We start from the raw sequence: 18295 nt of genomic DNA, 5'->3' as shown, positions 1-18295 counted from the left end.
CAATCCTTCTTAGACTTTCTCCAACCCGTCACTCTTTGCAATGGCTGCTGCTGCCATTTATGACCTTTATTTAAGACCACCTTTATGGTGGTCCTCTTCTGGTGGTCATCCTGAGCCCTGCTGGGGAAGAGGATCTAGTGTTCTGTCCAATGGTGTTTCTTGTTGCCTTTGCTTATATAAAGAAACCATTCTGCCCATTCCTGTTTTTGCTCTTCCAAGGACAATTTGTGAATCATCCTTTAATTGAGCTGCAACTCCTTTATGTCCTTTGGTTTCAGTATAATTCAATTTCATTTGATAAAGATTTATCAAATTCCTCCTTTGTGTTAGGCACTGTGCAAAGGGCTGGATGCCAACAATAAAGAAGGAAACAGTCTCTACCCTCAAGGAGGACACATTATTTTGAGGGAGAGAGTGTATCATACCTAGCATGTACACAAGTAAATATAATGGATGCAAAGCAATGTAATTTTTTTAACCCCTAACCTTCCATCTTAGACTCAATACTGTGTATTGGTTCTAAGGCAGAAGAATTGCCTACTCTAAGGGTAGGCAATGGGGGTCAAATGACTTGCCCAGGGTCACACAGCTGGGAAGGGTCTGAGGCCAGATTTGAACCTAGGACCTCCCATCTCTAGACCTGGCTCTCAATCCATTGAGCTACCCAGCTGCCTGCTGCAAGATAATTTTTAAAAAGGGAGAGAGAGGCTGTTAAAAACTGGGAGGATGAGGAAAAGCCTGAAATAAGAGGTGGCCTCTGAACTGTGATGAGAAAGAAGCTAAAGATTCTCTGAGGTGAAGGTGGGGAGGGAGTAGCAAAAACCTAGAGGTAGGAGATGGATTGCTAATTCATAGAACATACAGTGGACAAATAGGACTTCTTAATCAGAAGGCCATGAATTTGCTTTTAGAATATTTTGATAATCATTTAAAAATAGATTTGATTGATTATATAAAATAGTTTTGATATTAAAATAGATTTTATTATATAAAATATATTTGATTAAGATTTTATATAAAAGAATTATATATAAAAGAATAATCATATAAAAGATATTTTATATAAAAGATATTTGATTAATATTTGATATTAAAATAGATTTTAATGTATAAAATATATTTGATTAAGATTTTATATTAAAATATATTTGAGTGATTATATGAAAGCTATTTGATATAAAAGATATTTGATTAATATTTAATATTAAATATATTTTTATGTAAACATATTTGTTATTAATATTTGTTATTAAAATGTAGTTGCTAGGTGGCTCAGTGGATTGACAGCCAGGCCTAGAGATGGGAGGTCCTAAACTTGAATCTGGCCTCAGACACTTTCAAGCTTTAGACAAGTCACTTCACTCCCTTTACCTAGGCCAGTGGTTCCCAAACTTTTTTGGCCTACCACCTCCTTTCCAGAAAAAATATTACTTAGCACCCCCTGTCACATACTATCACAGCCCCCTTACAGTTATTCACCGCCTCCAAATGCACCTGTGGCCATCACCGCCCTCCTGGATCACTGCAGCACCCACCAGGGGGCAGTGGCACCCACTTTGGGAATTACTGACCTAATTACTTACCTCTTTTCTGTCTTGGAACCAATACACAGTATTGATTCTAGGATGGAAGGTAAGGGGTTAAAAATAAATAAACAAAATAAAATATATTTGATGCCCTTGGAAATCCTCTGCACTTTATTTTATGCATTTAAAAACTTTTTCTGAGAAGGGGGTCTGTAGATTTCGCCAGTCTGTCTTCCCAAGGGGTCCATAGCACATCGTCCTGGCAGGCCAATCTCACTGTAACAGAGGATGTAGGAGGGGAGAAGGATATGGCCTAACCCTGGGAAAGTGAATCCCTTAGGAGCAAAAGTGCCTCTATTTCTCTATTGGGATTCTTCCAGTAGTATGGCAGCCCCTTAGGTCATCAGATATGGATTTCACAGGTATAGCACTAACAATTAAATGAATGTTTCTTGATGGTCTGGAGTGCCAGGCCTGGAGTCAGGAGAGCCTGGGTTCAAATCTGGCCTTAGGCACTTCCCAGCTGTGTGACTCCCAGCAAATCACTTAATCCCATTTGCCTTGCCCTTGCCCTTCTCTCCTAAGAGAAAGTAAGGATTTTTTAAAATTTAAAGGACTTCAAGGCACTTTATCTAAACTCTCTTGTTTCATCTTCATAATAACTCAGTGAGGTTGGTATTATTCTCCACATTTTACAGATGAAGAAACTGAGGTTGAGAAAAGTTAACTTACTTGCCTGCATCACATAGATAGGAAGTATTCAAAGCATGATTTCCAATTCAGGGCTTTCTAAATTGAATTCTTTTTATCTGTCATGTCCTTGAGTTTGACTGGAACTAATAAAGGTTTGGCTTACAGTCTAAGGATTGTCTGGGTTTAGAGATCACCACAATGTGTCTCACCCTAATGTCTGCTCTTATGTCTCTTCATCCAATAAGCCAACTCAGTCAATGACTTTAGAGATTCTAGCAAACCAGAAGTAGCTTTGAGTATGGTCCTGTAAGATCTAAATTGATATCCAATAACTCCAAGTATTATATTTTATAAGATTTATTAATAACCACTTGAGGTAGAGGAAATAAAAAGAACAAAAGCAAAAAGCCTGAGTAAAGAGAAATTTTCCTGACCACGTTAGCAGAAGAAGAGAGAGAGAGAGAGAGGCGGGATTACAGAAACTTTATCTCCAAAATGTAAGGATGTAATGTGAGGATGAAAGTGGGATTCTGGGAAATGGAGTCCTGGGGCACAAAATTCTTTTTTTTTTTCCAGTTCATTTATTTATTTAATTAATTTAGGATCTTTTCCCATGGTCACATGAATCATGTTCTTTCCCTCCCCTCTTCCCATCCCCCTCCTGTAGCCAATGAGCAATTCCCCTAGGCTTTACATGTATCAAATAATCAAGACCTACTTCCATATTATTAATATTTGCATTAGGGTACTCGTTTAGAATCTACATTCCCAATCATATCCCCATTGAACCATGTGATCAAGCAGTTGTTTTTCTTCTGTGTTTCTATTCTCATGGTTCTTTCTCTGTGGATAGCGTTCTTTCTCATGAAAATTCTAATTACCTGGTCCAGTCTATAGACTGAGTGTGCTAAGGTCCAGAGGAAGCTGAAGCCTAGTGAGGAGAGATGAGTTCTTTGGATGTGGCTTCCCCCAAAGCAAAGAAAAACACAAAATGATGCCTGGTCCCTTAAGCTTTCCTCTGACTTCCGTAGTAAAGTAGGATGCATTTATTAAGTGTTGGAAAAGAAGCTGGGCAGAGTGGACAGAGAACTGGCCTTAGGACTAGGGAGGCCCTGAGTTCAAGTTCTGCCTCTCTACTTGCTGGTGCTCTTGCATGCTCTCTAAGAGTATAAATAACAGAGAAGGCATTTCCTTTCAAGGGTAGAGGAATTTCCCTCATCTTGGAATTCCTGTTATCAGTGAATTCTCAAGCCCAATCCATGCCCTTTACCATGAACTGCTAGATGCCCAGGGTACAGACAAATATTAACCAATCCTAGCCCTCAAGGAACTTACATTCTACTGCAGGAAACAACACACAGATATACTCTCAAATGAAAGAGATACAAGAGAAAAAATATTTGCCGAATGAATGAATAAATAGTAAGTGAAAAAGTGAATGAATAGTAAATGAATAAATGGTAAAATCAGCAAAATTCTTCCCTTCCAGAAAGGTTACTTTTGAGGCGGGAGAGGTGGGGAGGAGAAACAGACTCTAAAAGCTTCCAAGTCCAGGCAGAGCAGATCCTCTAATGCCTTAATCCTAGTCATGATGCCATTGTGTATTCTTTCATTTCCAGATAACCAAGCTGAAAATTGACAGCAATCCATTTGCCAAAGGTTTCCGAGACTCGTCCAGGCTCACTGATATCGAAAGGTATGAAGACTTTCTGTTTACTTTCCTTGCCGATAAGCTACAGAGAACAGAAAGTTGGTAGGGAAGCTCGACTTTCAAGTACAAAGCTGCTGTACATTTTTCCCATAATCCACCCGCCAGTGGTCTCTCTGTTCCCCTTGAAGCTCCTTTTCCACCTCTTTGGGCCGTAAGCCCTAGAGATAGGAAACTGCTTTGAATCTTGACAGCTGCCATAGTGGGATCTGTAACATGCACCGCTTTCAGAGTGAGCTTCTTCAGGGGGTTACTTTGATGGTTGGGAAATTCCTTCCATAGCATAAAGCAGGGCTGCCCTTGTAATCACCCGGCTCAATCCTGCTGATGATAGTGAAGCTCCATCTCAGGAAAGAGGTGATGTGCAAAGACAAGGAATCTGGACATTCCTCCGTCTCCTGGGGTCTGTTTATTGAGGAAAAGGAAGCATGGGAAGGAAAGAGGGCAACAGGCAGAGTGGTGCCGGGTGAAGGCATTGGAGTCCCAGCTCGATTCTTTACTGTCTGTGAGCTCAGGCCAGTCATTGGGAGGTCCACTCTGGATCTTCGTTCCTCACCTATAACATGGCGGAGTTGAACTGGATGACCACTTAAGTTTTATTTTTAAATTTTTTTTCAATTACACGTAGAAACAATTTTTAAAAAACAATTGTTATCTGACATTTTGTAATCTTCATTCTCTCCCTTCTTTGCTTCTCCTTTCCAAGATGACAAAAAGTCTAATAAAGGTTATACAAGTACTGTCATGTAGTATGTTAGATGGGCACTTACAATTCCTTCTAATTCTAAATCTATGATCCTTTGGATACCTGAAATGCTATATCCACCCTCTCATTTAAGGGTTCATAATAGTTGAGTTTGCTTCATGGAGTCTTTATGTTTAATGATAAAGGTCCTAGATTTTAAGATTAGCACCATCCATGAACCTACAACTTCATCTTTTCCCGTTTTCTTTTTAACCCTTTACCTTCCACCTTAGAATCAACATTAAGTATTGGTTTCAAGCCAGTAAAGTGGTAAGGGTTAGGCAATTGGGGTTAAGTGACTTGCCCAAAGTCATATAGCTAGGAAATATCTAAGGCCACATTTGAACCCAGTCTTCCCATCTCTAAAACTGGCTCTCGACCCAATGAGTCACTCAGTGGCTCCTTCTCCCCTGTTTTTGTGCCTGTGCTCTTTGATTAGGTTGGTTTGCTTATTGAAGGCAAATCAGCTGAATTATGTGATGGTAAACAGATATTTTTAATGGGACATTCAAATCCCAGAAACACAGACATCTTGGTCATGAACTCCCAACCAAACCTTTGGTTCAAATACCGAGTAGGTAGGTCATAAATACTTTCAATGCATAAGGAGTCTGAGCATATATTTAAGACAATAGAAAACATCTGTTGGTCCAATTTCTGTTCCTGTTCTCACTCAATTCAATTTAGCAAACACTTATTGAGCACCCACAGATCTAGAGAGAACAGGAGAAGAGCCAATGGGAATGCTCTCCCACGGTTCACTGGCATGACCAGTCCATACTCCAAGTAGGACTGGGTAAGGGTTTCCAATGTGCAAGTTACTTGCTAATCAATGGGAACACTAGGACAAAGCCAGGATATGCAATATTCACCCAGATAAGTAAATGCAAATTCAGTACAAAGGATAGAAAGTAGTTTCAAAAGGTAGGGAGCATTAACAATCCAATCCAACAAGCATTTATTGAATACTTACTCTATATGAGGCATTGTTTTAATGTTGAGGGGATAAGGAACAACCTTGTGTAGGATGTGGCAGCTAAGCTCTGATTTTTCAACCTTTTTCATTCTTTTATCATTTTATTATTCTGAATTTAACAAGCCCTAAGAAAAAGCAGGCATTTCCATATATGTGATAGAATAGAAGGATATTGGAGGAGAAATTGTGAATCTCCATTATTTAGGGCTTACTTTTCTTTCTAAGTATATAATAAGTTCAATATGTACATTGAAAAGACATCTTCCTGGATTCTAATTCCTTCTGGCTTTCTTTCTCTTTTCTTTTCATTTTTTTGGGGGTTTGGGAATACTATTCCTATCCCTTTTCTTTCCACCATTCCCCTCAATGAAAGAAAGGAAGGAAGGAAGGAAGGAAGAGACAGAGACACAGAGAGAGACAAGGAAGGAAAGAAGGAAAGAAGGAAGGGAGGAAGGAAGGAAGGAAGGAAGGAAAGAGAGAAGAGAGGGAGGGAAGGAGGGAAGGAAGGAAGGAAGAGAGAGAAAAAGGAAAAAAGAGAGAGAAAGGAAGGAAGGAAGAGAGAGAGAGGCAGAGACAGAAACAAAGAGGCAAAGAGAGAGGCAGAATGAGACAGAGAAAAAGAAAGAAAGAGAGAAAAAGGAAGGAAGAGACACAAAGAGAGAAAGAAAGAGAGAAAGGAGGAAGCAAGCTAGGAAGGAAGGAAGAGAAAAAGAGAGAGGCAGAGATAGAGATAGAGAGACAGAATGAGAGAAAGGAAAAGAGAGGGAGAGAGAGAGGAAGGGAGACAGAGAGAAAGAAACAAGGAAAGAAAGAGAAAGAGAAAGGAAGGAAGAAAGGAAGGAAGAGAAAGAGAGAGGCAGAGATAGAGAGATAAAGAGAGAGACAGAATGAAAAGAGACAGAAAAAGGAAGGAAGAAAGGAAGGAGGGAAGAAGGGAGGGAGGGAGGGATGGATGGAAGGAAATCCATATAAATCAAGCAAAATACATCCTTACGTTTTCCTTGTCCAAAAATATGTGTCTCATTCTGTGGGAAGCCAATAAAAGAAACAGAGTCTCAAATAGATAAAAATCTGAGACTCCTCTTTTGACCCCTTTTATGATCCACACCTTTTTTATTTTATTTTATTTTTTTATTAAAAAGCAATATAGTCTTACTGGAAAGATTTAATTCTTAGCAAACCAGCAGTCAACAGGTTAACATTCTCTCCCTTGGTCAGAAATGCAGCTGCTTGGCAAGCTAAGGTCAAAACCTCAGTTTAGCAGGGGCATTTCACCCCTGAGAAAAGTATTCCCAGACTTAGCTTGCTGATAATCAGGTAGCCAAAAGTCCAGCCTGGTTCTTATCTTCACCTTGAAGCTTCTGAAGCCTCTTTGTATTGTCTAAATTGTAATGGCAATTCTGCACAGCTGTAAAACTCTCTCTGTTCTTTTGGGTAAAAGGGATTTTGAATTTTCATGTATAATAAACTTGTGACTCAATGGCACTTCGGAGACAAAGCAGCAGCCATGAGATAACAGAAAGATCTCCTGTGTCTGTTACTTTCTTATCAACTAAGGCGTCCTTATAAGATTATCTGGAGGTGATAAATAGATTTTGACATCATTCTCTGTCTTGAATCTATGACCTCTCTGTCACGGGGTGAGTATCATGCTTCATTACCAGTCTTTTGGAATCATGGTTGGTCGTTGTCTAGATTGTTGGTTGAAGGTCTAAGTTCTTTTTTCTTTATATTGTTGTTTTTGTATACATTATTCTCCTGTTTCTGCTGAGCTGTGTTTTAGGTGAGGAAGGGACACATTCCAGACAATGTTGGCAATTTGGGCAGAAGTATGGCTCATCCAATGACTGATGACCAGAACTTTGGCTTATGAGACCAGGGTGTTGATGGTCCATCTATTCAACAATTCACCAAACATTCATCAGATGATATGCTGTATTCAAAGAATTCTCTTTCTCCTCTTCTTTCTTTTTCTTCTCCTCCTTCTATGCCTCCCTAAAGGGCCTGGCGCAAATCAGGAGCTTAGATGTTTTTGACTGATTATTGATTAATGCTATTGCAAGGAATGTGATATCCTAGAGAAAAACTGAGTGTAATTTAAAGGGAGGAAATGAAAGCTGTCCTAATTGAAAAATTCAAGTATATTTTGAAATTTGTAAGGACTAAAGCTGCCACTCTAAAGACAGTTACCTGACCTAGAATACACTTACACTGAGTTGGAGTGTGGGGGGAATTGTAGTTGAACTAATAGGGACAAGTTTTCAAAAGCAAGTGTGTGTGTATGTATATTTTATCTAAGGCGGTTAAGACCAGATGTCTTGGATTGGAGATGCAGATTGATGAAAGGTCATTAGGACTGGTATGCTGGCAGTATGGAAGGGAATGAGTGCTAGGATCATAGATTTAGAATGAGTAAGGGACCCGAGAAGTCATCCCATCCGACTCTTTAATTTTTTAGATGAAGAAACAGAGACTCAAAATAGTGACTTGCCCAAGGTATCACAGGTGGTTAGGAGAAAAGCTGAGATTCTAATTCAAGACCTCTGACTCCAGAACCAGTATTCTTTCCATTTAGTACCGGCAACTACTTAGGCTTGCTTTAGTACCACCGACTCCTTAGGCTTGCTAAAGCAACAAAGCTGATGGAGTTACCTTATCCTAAAGTTCTAAATGTAATTCATCCTCATTCCCACATAGCAGAATGCTTCTTTTCTCTAACTACTACCATCGTGGTCATCAGAGCCCTTATTCCCTCCCTCATTGCCTGTCTAAACTTCAGACATTACTGTGCAAGCAGCCTTGATATTCCTGACACTGTGCTTGTTGCATCCACCTGGTCCCCACAACCTCCGGCTTCTTCCCTATGGTCTACTTCATATTGATGTAGCCTGGTGGATGGATACACAGGACTGGGGTGGGATGGGGAAAGCCAGCAATTGGGGGAAATCGGTAGAGAGGACCAGTAGGGAGGCAAAGGAGCCAGTCACGGGTGGGCAGATGTTGGCAAGGGAAAGTGAGCAAGCTGAGTATAAAAATTTAGAGCTTTTATATGGAAAGGCAGAGAAATTTAGGGCCAAGAGCCAGAGGAAGTTGGGAATGTGAAGCTTGACTTGGTTGTGGGAAAGTCAATGGAGGATGCAGAGGGTGAGTAGATGCAGTGAAATTAGGTAAGGACTGAGACACAAAGGCTACTTGCTGTATAATGGTCTAAGGCTAGATCATGTCAATATTGGGATTGGGGAAATTCTGGGAGTGTAGGGACTGCGCCTTATCTAAACTGGGCATCTTCTCCAGCATCTACCTTGGAGCTCTGGGGCAGTAGACACAACACAATAAATATGTACGGAAGTAATGAATGAATGAATGAATCTATAAGTCTCTAAATGTAGACATCTCTTTTGTGCTGTTGATTCCTGGGGCACCAAAACCATCCTTGGGGCTATGAAGAGTTTCAGCCATTGGGGGGGGGCGACTGAATTGACTTAAATCCAATGGATTTCTCATTGGGCATAAAGAGCTGGGATAGCTGAACCAACATTTATTAAGGCTCCTTATGTACTAGGGGCTGGGAATAGGAAGACAAAAGCAAAGTGGCTCCCGTAAACATGTCCATATTTTAGTACATATAAAATAGCCACAAGGCGTGTATAGGGAACAAATATGGGGATCCAGACATGGGAAAGGTGTGATGTGAGAGGCAGGATGAACACGCAGAGACACAATGGCAAATAGACAAGTCCTACCATTTAATTGATGTCTGAAATGTCTTTACAGTATTGGGTTCATTGATGGCTTCGTTTGATGTGTTGCAAGGATTCGTGGATTTTATTGTTGTTGTTGCTCAGGCATTTCAATCCTGTTTGACTCTCTGTGACTCCATTTGGGATTTTCTTGGTAAAGATACTGGTGTGGTTTGTCATTTCCTTCTCCGGCTTACATACAAAGAAACTGAGGCAAACAGGTGACTTTCCCAGGGTCACACAGCTAGAAAGTGCTTGAAGTCAGATTTGAACTTATGAAGATGAGTCTTCCCGACTCCAGATCTGGAACTCTATCCATTTTGTCACTTAATTGTCCATAATACATAATAATAATGCACTATTAGTATATAGTACATAATTATAGTTAGCATTCACACAATGCTTTAAACTTTGCAAAGTACTTTATAAATATCATCTCATTTTATCCTCACAACTACCTTGGAAAGTAGAGGTTATTAATATCCCCTTTTTCCAGATGAGGAAACTGAGGTCCATATATGTTAAGTGATTTGCCCAAGGTCACACAACTAATAAGTATCTAAGGTAATATTTGAACTCAGAACTTACTGGTTCCAGGCCCTGCCATGCAGAGTTCTGAGATCCAATGAGATTAGGTGGAGAAAATATTTAGCTTAAACCAATACGACACTTTGTGATTTGTAATTATGATTATTATCTATAAAAATGAGATGGATCCCTTCCAGGTTTGAATCCGATCAAGGGTTCCTATTCAGTGAGCAACTCCTGGGATGGAACTATCCCCCCAAACTCCCCAAAGATGAGAAGATTTTGATGCTCCCCCAAGGCCCAAAGGAGCTTTCGTTCCTGACTAGCCATGAGTTCCCAAGATGACCTAAGTCGTGTGAAAGCAGCCAAGGTTTCGGATTTCATTTTGAGGCATTTTGGTCTCCTTTTTTTCCTAAATAGCCTTTGGGGAGGAAAAACAAATCAGATCAATTGATCTTTAGAGACCCAAAGAAATCAAATTAGTCTGGAGTCAGTTACTGCACTAAACCATCTCCTAATTAGATTGCTTCTTGTAACTGATTGAAAACAGTCCCTATTTGTAACAATATGGGCTGCTTTTCTTTAGAGGAGATCTGAGAGAAAAACACATCTTTTTATGAGACGATGACAGAAATTGCACTCTTCTAACCTAATTGAATATGATGTTATAAATATGTGACCTTAATGATTTTGTTTCCTGTTCCAGATTTACAGCTACTGGGTAGGAAACCCAAACTTAAATGCCTTTAGGATGAAATCTCCCTGATTCATACAAAGAGAAAAAAATTCATTTCATCATTTGACTCTATGAAGTAAGAGAAAAGTCAGAACTCAGAAGCCTGAGCTTCAAAATCTGCCCCTAAGCGATTCCTGAGTGACCCTAACAAATCATTCAATTGCATTTTGGTTCCATTTCCTCAACTGTAAATTAAGGGGTTCAGCCGGTTGACCTGGGAGGTTCCTTCCAGTACTAGAGCTATATGAGTCAGTGGTAGGACTTGAATCCATGACCTCCTAATTCTGAGGCCATACTTCTATCCACTCTACTGCCCGTCTGACCCTCTATACATAGTATTATTATTACCTTGTCAATTGCTACAAAATCAAAGGCATATCTAGGAGTTTCTATTTTAATGCAATGCATGAGTGGGTCTTCTTGACTCCAAGTCTAATATTCTACTTGATTGATGTGACTTTATTGATTAACTTTAGTTGTTTTATTTTTTTCCCCTTGGTGTTATCTGTGGAGATGAGGAAGAATTTTTTTTGAAAGCAAGTTGTGAATCAGCCAGGGAAATCACTCTGAGAATATATATATTCTTTCACTGACTCATTTAACACCATCGCTTTCTTGAGGAAAATCTACAGCTTCCTTTAATAACAACTTTCATTGTTTAATTCGTGTTCATTGCCTCCTTGAAGGTAACAAATCATTCAGACTTAAATATTTTTTTCCATTTGTATCTTTCAAGAAATCTTGTATGATTTGGACTTATATTTGTGAGACAGCTTGTTGAAGAGGACCCATTGGGGTTTGCTCCATCACATTTCACCTTTTATTATAGGCAACAAAAAATAAGTATGATGGAATGTTGGATTGTCTTTATTTGGTAGCCAGCTGTGTGATTGTACAAATAGACTGAACTGTAGAATGATGCTGGCAAGCATTATCTGCCTGCCTCAAGTTTTTACTCTCTATTTTTTGTAGTCGTTATTGTTTGGACAATTGATTTTGTCTAGACCTGTAATTTCATCTCTGTATGGGAACTTCTGGTATAGGAACTCCCTTCACTGATACACATCACCAGCTGCTCTGTAATTTGCTGTTTTAGAGGACTGTCTAAAATCAGTCTTCTTGGCAGATTGGGAGGTTAAGTGACTTCTCGAGGGTCATACAGCAAGAGGCAAGAATTGAATCCCCTGACTTAAAGGGGGGGCGACCTATCTAACATACCACCCTGCCTCTAAACCTTTGCCATGGTGGCCCACGTCTATTTCTGACTAGGCAAAGGATCTGCCTTATTCTCATTGTCCCTCCCTCTTTCACCCTTGCGTGTACTGGATCAAATCAATTACAGAACTAGAAAGGACTTTCTAGGCTACCCAGTCTTTTCAATGAAGAAACTGAGGGCCATGGATGACTTTCCCAAGGTCACACAAGTAATAAATATCAGAGACAGAATTTGAACCCAGATCTCTAAGAACCACAGAATTAATGTACCCAGAGCAATGCCAAGGTTCCCTTTCAATTCTTATAATTCTTTGATTCTATTGATTGCATGAGCTACAGTTATTTTACTGATGATCTTTTAAAAATTATTATCTCATATTTATTTATTTTTATTTTATTTTATTTTATTTTTTTAAACCCTTACTTTCCATCTTGAAGTCAATACTGTGTATTGGCTCCAAGGCAGAAGAGCGGTAAGGGTAGGCAATGGGGGTCAAGTGACTTGCCCAGGGTCACACAACTGGGAAGTGTCTGAGGCCAGATTTGAACTTACAACCTCCTGTCTCTAGGCCTGGCTCTCAATACACTGAGCCACCCAGCTGCCCCCCTCATATTTATTTTTGGACATGCCCAATATGGGAATTTGTTTTGCTTGATAGATTGGGCTCCAGTCTTAACACAAAATCCTGCAAAGCAGTTTCTATTATACAGAGATTCCAGTGAAATGTTAAAAGTTGTGTGTGATGGCTAAAATGAAACTTAAGCATTATCTGCGGATTTTCTTTATCTGTGCCCATGGGTATGGCTTAGATGGGAACTATTTGCATTGGGTTCTTTGGTGGTTTTGTTTGTTTGTTTTTTGCTTATGGCCTAAAAGCTAAATAAAAACCATCTTAAGATTCAGATCCAGGGAGCTTTTTACCTTCAACAAAGTCCTCCATACCGTCTCATTATGAAGTAATGTTGAGGCTGGGTTCTCAAAGGCTAAGTCAAGAGAGTGTGAACTGGAGCCGGTTCTACCATGCTGGGGAGGCCAGCCCCAGTTACAAACTATATCTGTTTTCTACGGCCCAGCCTAGTTAAGAACAGAGAGAGCCATCACCATCAGGCTGGATTCTTGGGGATAAAAGCATTGGCCATAGCAACCCTTAAAAAATAAAATAAAATAAAAAATGGCATTCAGTCCTATGTGATTCCCTTATGCTTTTGCAACATGATAGAAAAGAGGGCAACAGGGGAGGGAATTGCAGTTTTTAGACTATCCATACCTAACAATCTATCAACAACCCATCAACTGCTGGTAATTGTAAGGCCCTTACCCAGTGACCCAGTGTTCACGATATTAAAGGAACCGAATTGTATCCATCTTGATAACCTCACTATAAGCTTATTTTTGTAAGCATTTATTAGACACAAGGCAATATGCCAGGTGCTAGAAATACAAGGATAGAAACAAAACAATCTCTTTCCTAAGGAAGCGTATGTTCGACAGAATATGAAACTAGAAGATGTAAAGGAGTCGTAGCTAAGAGGAAGGATGACTCGCAAATTTTCTTGGAGAGGCAGGGCAGTTCAGCTCGATTAACAGTTGTAAATGCATTGAAAGAGCTGATTTTCTTCTGGGTTAAAAAGCAACAAAAAGCATCGTTCCAAGGCCATTTAGTCACGTCATGTTGCAGTGCATATGAAAAGTTTTTTCTTGTTTTTAAGTTTATTTTTTCAACTAGTCAAAAATCCATTTTCTCTCCATCTTGTTCTCCTTCCATCCTCCTTCCGCCACTGGAAAAGAAAAAGAAAGCCTCGTAGCAAATATTCTATCAAGCAAAACAAATTCCCACATTGGGCATGTCCAAAAATAAATATGAGATAATCGTTTTTAAAAGATCATCAGTAAAATAATTGTAGCTCATGTAATATTTGCTGCAGGGAATAAAGAGATACAGAAATTGAACAGAGAATTCTATAAGACTCTCCAAATTAAATTAACATGTGCTTTGATGCTTGAAGACTTCAATCCAGAGGAGGAAATAGGTGAGAATGGCAAAAATATATCAGAAAATATGTATCAGGGAGAAGGAGTGACTTAGACAAAAAAATGTGTATCCTACCCAAGAATTCATCACTTAAGCATGATGAATACTTCCTTCAAGGAAAAGAAAATCAGAAGGTGCTTTGGAGGGGAGTGCCAAATAATATCACAAAAATGAAATTGATTCTATTTTAATAGACAGGAAATGACTTGTTACTGATATGGGAGTCATTCTTGAATCAGCTCTCGGTGTACATTCAGCCCACTGACTTGTTAGAGCAAAGATAAAAATCAATACAAAATTAATAAAAACCTAGAAGAAGGAATACAAATGAAAAAAGGTATGGCATGCAATTAAAACAATTCCGACTTAACTTGTTTAAGCAAGTTATTGATGCTGAAAAATAGGATATGGATGGAAGAAGGTGCATCAACACCAATTTCAATAATTCCATACAATAGTTTAACCAAGGCAAACCAATTGTTATAGCTAGAAAGACAAAAGTCTCAAAACTGCTTTAGTCAGCAAACACTTTATTTGCTTTCCAAATGGAATGATATGGGAACCAAGGATAATATTCGTTGATAATACAAGCTGATTTGTATAATCTTATGGAGAAAGATGGTGAAACATTATGAGCAGTATTACTTTATAAAATACAGGAGCAGAGTAGGAAAAAAAATTAAGGAAAGCTTGGCAAGAGAATCAACTCAGCAAGTTGCCACAAAGGTATTTAAGGATGAAACTAGGAGTATACATCAAGCAGAAGAAAAATGGAAAAGATCTGCAGAAAAGAAATTTAATAATGAGTTCTTTTTCATGTAAAGGACAGTGGAGCCTTTGTACTTGTTCTCAAAAACCACAGTCTCAGATGTTATTAGAGAGGGAATAAAAATGGCACCAAAGAGAACAAAGGTAAGGAAAAAGCTAAATTAGACCAAGAAAACACAGCAAAGGTCCATATTTCAGGTGACTCGATTGTGATGGCATCAAAGGATAGCTTCTAAAGTGGAGAGAAAGAGCAAAGGCATAAAAAATCTCCAATTATGTTATTGCCATAAAAAAGGAGTAGCCAAGAGAACATCATAGTATAGTGGAAAAGGGAATTGGGATCAGGGCTGGCAGACCTGGGTTCTTGTTCTGGTTCTGCCACTTGCCAGTGGTATGATCTTGTGATAATTAGATTAAGTCTACACTGCCCATCTTTAAATTTAATCACCAAAGGTGAGAACACCTCTAATTCTTATTTTAGATTCTTATTTCCTTATTTCCTCTCTCTCTTCTTAATTGTAAATAAATTTCCATAAAAGTCAATTTTGACTTGAGATCATTCTTAATTGAGGATTGATAATAGTTCAATCCTCTGGCAACCATCTTTTAATATATTGAACCCATAAAACCTCTTTTTCCCCCTTACAGTCTTAAACAAATTGCTTACTCTCTTTCATCTTTGTTTCTTCCTTTACAAAATAAGAGCATTGGGATAGATGACTTTTGACGTCCTTTTAGACTCTAAATCTATGAAACTACTTAACTATATGCCTACTCTCTTTTCTCTCTCTGTCATCTGTCTATCTATCTATCTATCTATCTATCTATCTATCTATCTATCTATCTNCATCTGTCTATCTATCTATCTATCTATCTATCTATCTATCTATCTATCTATCTATCTATCTATCTATCTGTCTTCCTCTTTGTCTATTTCTATCTCTCTCTCTCTGTCTGCCTATCTCTTTCTCCCTGTCTATTTCTAGCTGATTATCTCTGTCTGTCTGTCTAGCTATCTCTCTATCTCCTTCTGTCTCTCTGTTTCTCTATCTCTGTCTTTCTCTGTCTATCTCTGTGTATCTATCTATCTATCTATCTATCTATCTATCTATCTATCTATCTATNCTGTGTATCTATCTATCTATCTATCTATCTATCTATCTATCTATCTATCTATCTATCCATATATCTATGTATTTATCTATCTTTTTAAAATGAAAATCATCTGCACACATCAAAGGGTATCCTTGATCATGGTATTAGAAGGGAACAGCAAGGAATATTCCAGAACAGACTACGCCCCATCATACAATTTACTAAAAGAGGAAGACAAGAAGAGCTCTTACTGTGCTTAATGTTTACTATCTATAAAACAACATCTAATTGTGCAGAGCAGAGTGCTACCTTAAAGGCTTTCTTCTAACAAAATGTCTCCCATGCAGAAGTCAAAATTATGTAATATGACTTAAAATAAATGAGATAATCACGCTCAACACTACTCTACTCAGTATCAAGAGATACACTAAACAAAAATATCATAGAGGGGATCCAACACAGAGTAAGTGGAAGATAAATTCTTATATATAAGTTGGTGAGGTTCTCCAGATGTTCCAGGTTGTAACTGATGCTATGCAGGTTGCATCAAGCTCCTGAATACCACAGAGCCTACTGGAAGAGTTCTGTGGTCATTCAGAAGCCTATAGATTAAAAATGGATAAAAAATGCTGGTTAGGGGGCAGCTGGGTAGCTCAGTGGATTGAGAGTCAGGCCTAGAGACGGGAGGTCCTAGGTTCAAACCTGGCCTCAGACACTTCCCAGCTGTGTGACCCTGGGCAAGTCACTTGACCCCCATTGCCCACCCTTACCACTCTTCCACCTATGAGACAATACACCGAAATTAATTGTTTAAACAAACAAACAAACAAACAAAAAAATGCTGGTTGACTAAGCCGTGATATATAGTTAGGTAGACAATGTCTAGTTTGTTCCTCAATACCCGTACCTTGGAAAGACTCTGCAAATGGACAGTGAATTGTCCCCAGAATTGAACAGGAAAAGGAAAGTAGCTAAGATTGTCTTGGGGAAATTACAAATTTTGTTTAATTTCTCCCTGAAAAAAGTCCATCTTTATAATGATTCTGTGGGTATGACTGTGAGTCATGGGATACTACAAATTCTAGAGAACTGAAGAGGAGTATCACCCAGAGAGATATTATAGATGTGAAATATATAGGCTATAACACAGTTCAAAAAAGAATTATGAGAGAAGCATGGATTAGGCTGACCAATGGAGAGCCTGTTTACTTCATTGCTATATTAATGACGTCCAGAGAAAATAAGGAAGATTTTTCAGTGTGTCATGTAGACCTCCCTGGCAAACTTATGGGAGGCTATGTGTAAGAGTCACATGAGTTGGGCAGGTATAACTGGGCTGAGCAGTACACCAGTGGAGAGAACATCCTCCCTGATGAGATCCCGGTTGCGCGCTGGTGTTTTTGTGTCCTTAATGTTTTTTTATATCCTTCTCTACAAGTGACTTGTGTTCAAAGTGGTTCTTTTAATCTCTTCTGCTATTGGATCTTGGACAAGTTAGTCATCTTTTCCTTTTACGTTTTAAGAATCAGCTTTTCTGCAGTTCACTTTTGTGCATTCAGTCCATTTATTCCATCTGTCTTTACCATACCCTACTTAGGATGTATCCTTTAATCTGGGCTTTCTTCCAAAAGCACTAACTGGAAGCTTTGAGGGCATTAAAGTTTAAAGGAAAAAAGGAAGCTCTGATATTCTGGAACATGGAAGAACCTTCTGAGCTGTAGACTTGTCATTCCATCACTCCTGTCCATTGCTCATTTCTCTCTCTTTTTTTGGGCGGTAGAGACATGTTGCCACAGACAGCCAAGCATAAGAAGTTCCCAGGGGTTTCTATTGTTTTCCTTCTAACTATTGTCTTATGTCTCATCACTTAAAGATAACAAGCTTCCTGGAGCTGGGAAAATGGGAGCTAGAGCTGGGTAGCATTTTCTCTGAAGCAGTGTGGGGCTAGAGGAAGGTATGAGGCTGAATTGGGGCCGAGGAGTTATTGTGGCTCTCAGCAGAGCTAGTGCCAATCTTTTTCATAGGAACATAGATTTAGGAGCATCGAGGCTTTTGAGTCCAACACCCTCATTTTACAGATGAGTAGCTTGTCCAGATATCACCCAGATAGTAAATGTTCATTTTGAACCCAAGACTTCCTGACTACAAGTTCAGTGTCCTAATTCCACCTAGCAGATAGAACACTGGGTGGGGAATTAGGAAGAACTGGGTTCAAATCTAGCCTCAGACATTTGCTAGCTCTGTGAAGCTGAGTATGTGACTTAACCTCTGTCTGCCTCAGTTGTCTCAATTATAAATGAGTATAATAATAGCACCTACTGTACAGAGTTATTTTGAGGATCAAATGAGGTAATCTTTGTGAAAGTGCTTAGCCCAGTGCCTGGCATATAGTAGATGCTTAATAAATGCTAATTTCCTTCCCTTCTCCTTCTCTTATTCACTATGTTATACTATCTCTCTCTCTCTCTCTCTCTCTCTCTCTCTCTCTCTCTCTCTCTCTCTCTCTCTCTCTCTCTCTCTCTCCCTCTCTCT

The 18295-nt window shown here is 39.0% G+C and overlaps 1 protein-coding gene across 1 annotated transcript in view; it reads left to right on the top strand.

The window, feature by feature from the left end:
* TBX20 (T-box transcription factor 20) overlaps positions 1-18295 on the top strand; it is a 65650-nt gene that overhangs the window by 20134 nt on the left and 27221 nt on the right. Inside the window, exon 5 of the mRNA XM_044675643.1 lies at positions 3839-3915. Within this exon, the coding sequence (XP_044531578.1) occupies positions 3839-3915 (77 nt within the window). The remainder of the gene's footprint in view (positions 1-3838; positions 3916-18295) is intronic.

This window comes from Gracilinanus agilis, chromosome 1, assembly GCF_016433145.1.
Source record: "Gracilinanus agilis isolate LMUSP501 chromosome 1, AgileGrace, whole genome shotgun sequence".
NCBI lineage: Eukaryota > Metazoa > Chordata > Mammalia > Didelphimorphia > Didelphidae > Gracilinanus > Gracilinanus agilis.
The sequence above is the reverse complement of the archived record's forward strand: the minus strand, read 5'-3'. Positions and strand labels throughout refer to the sequence as shown.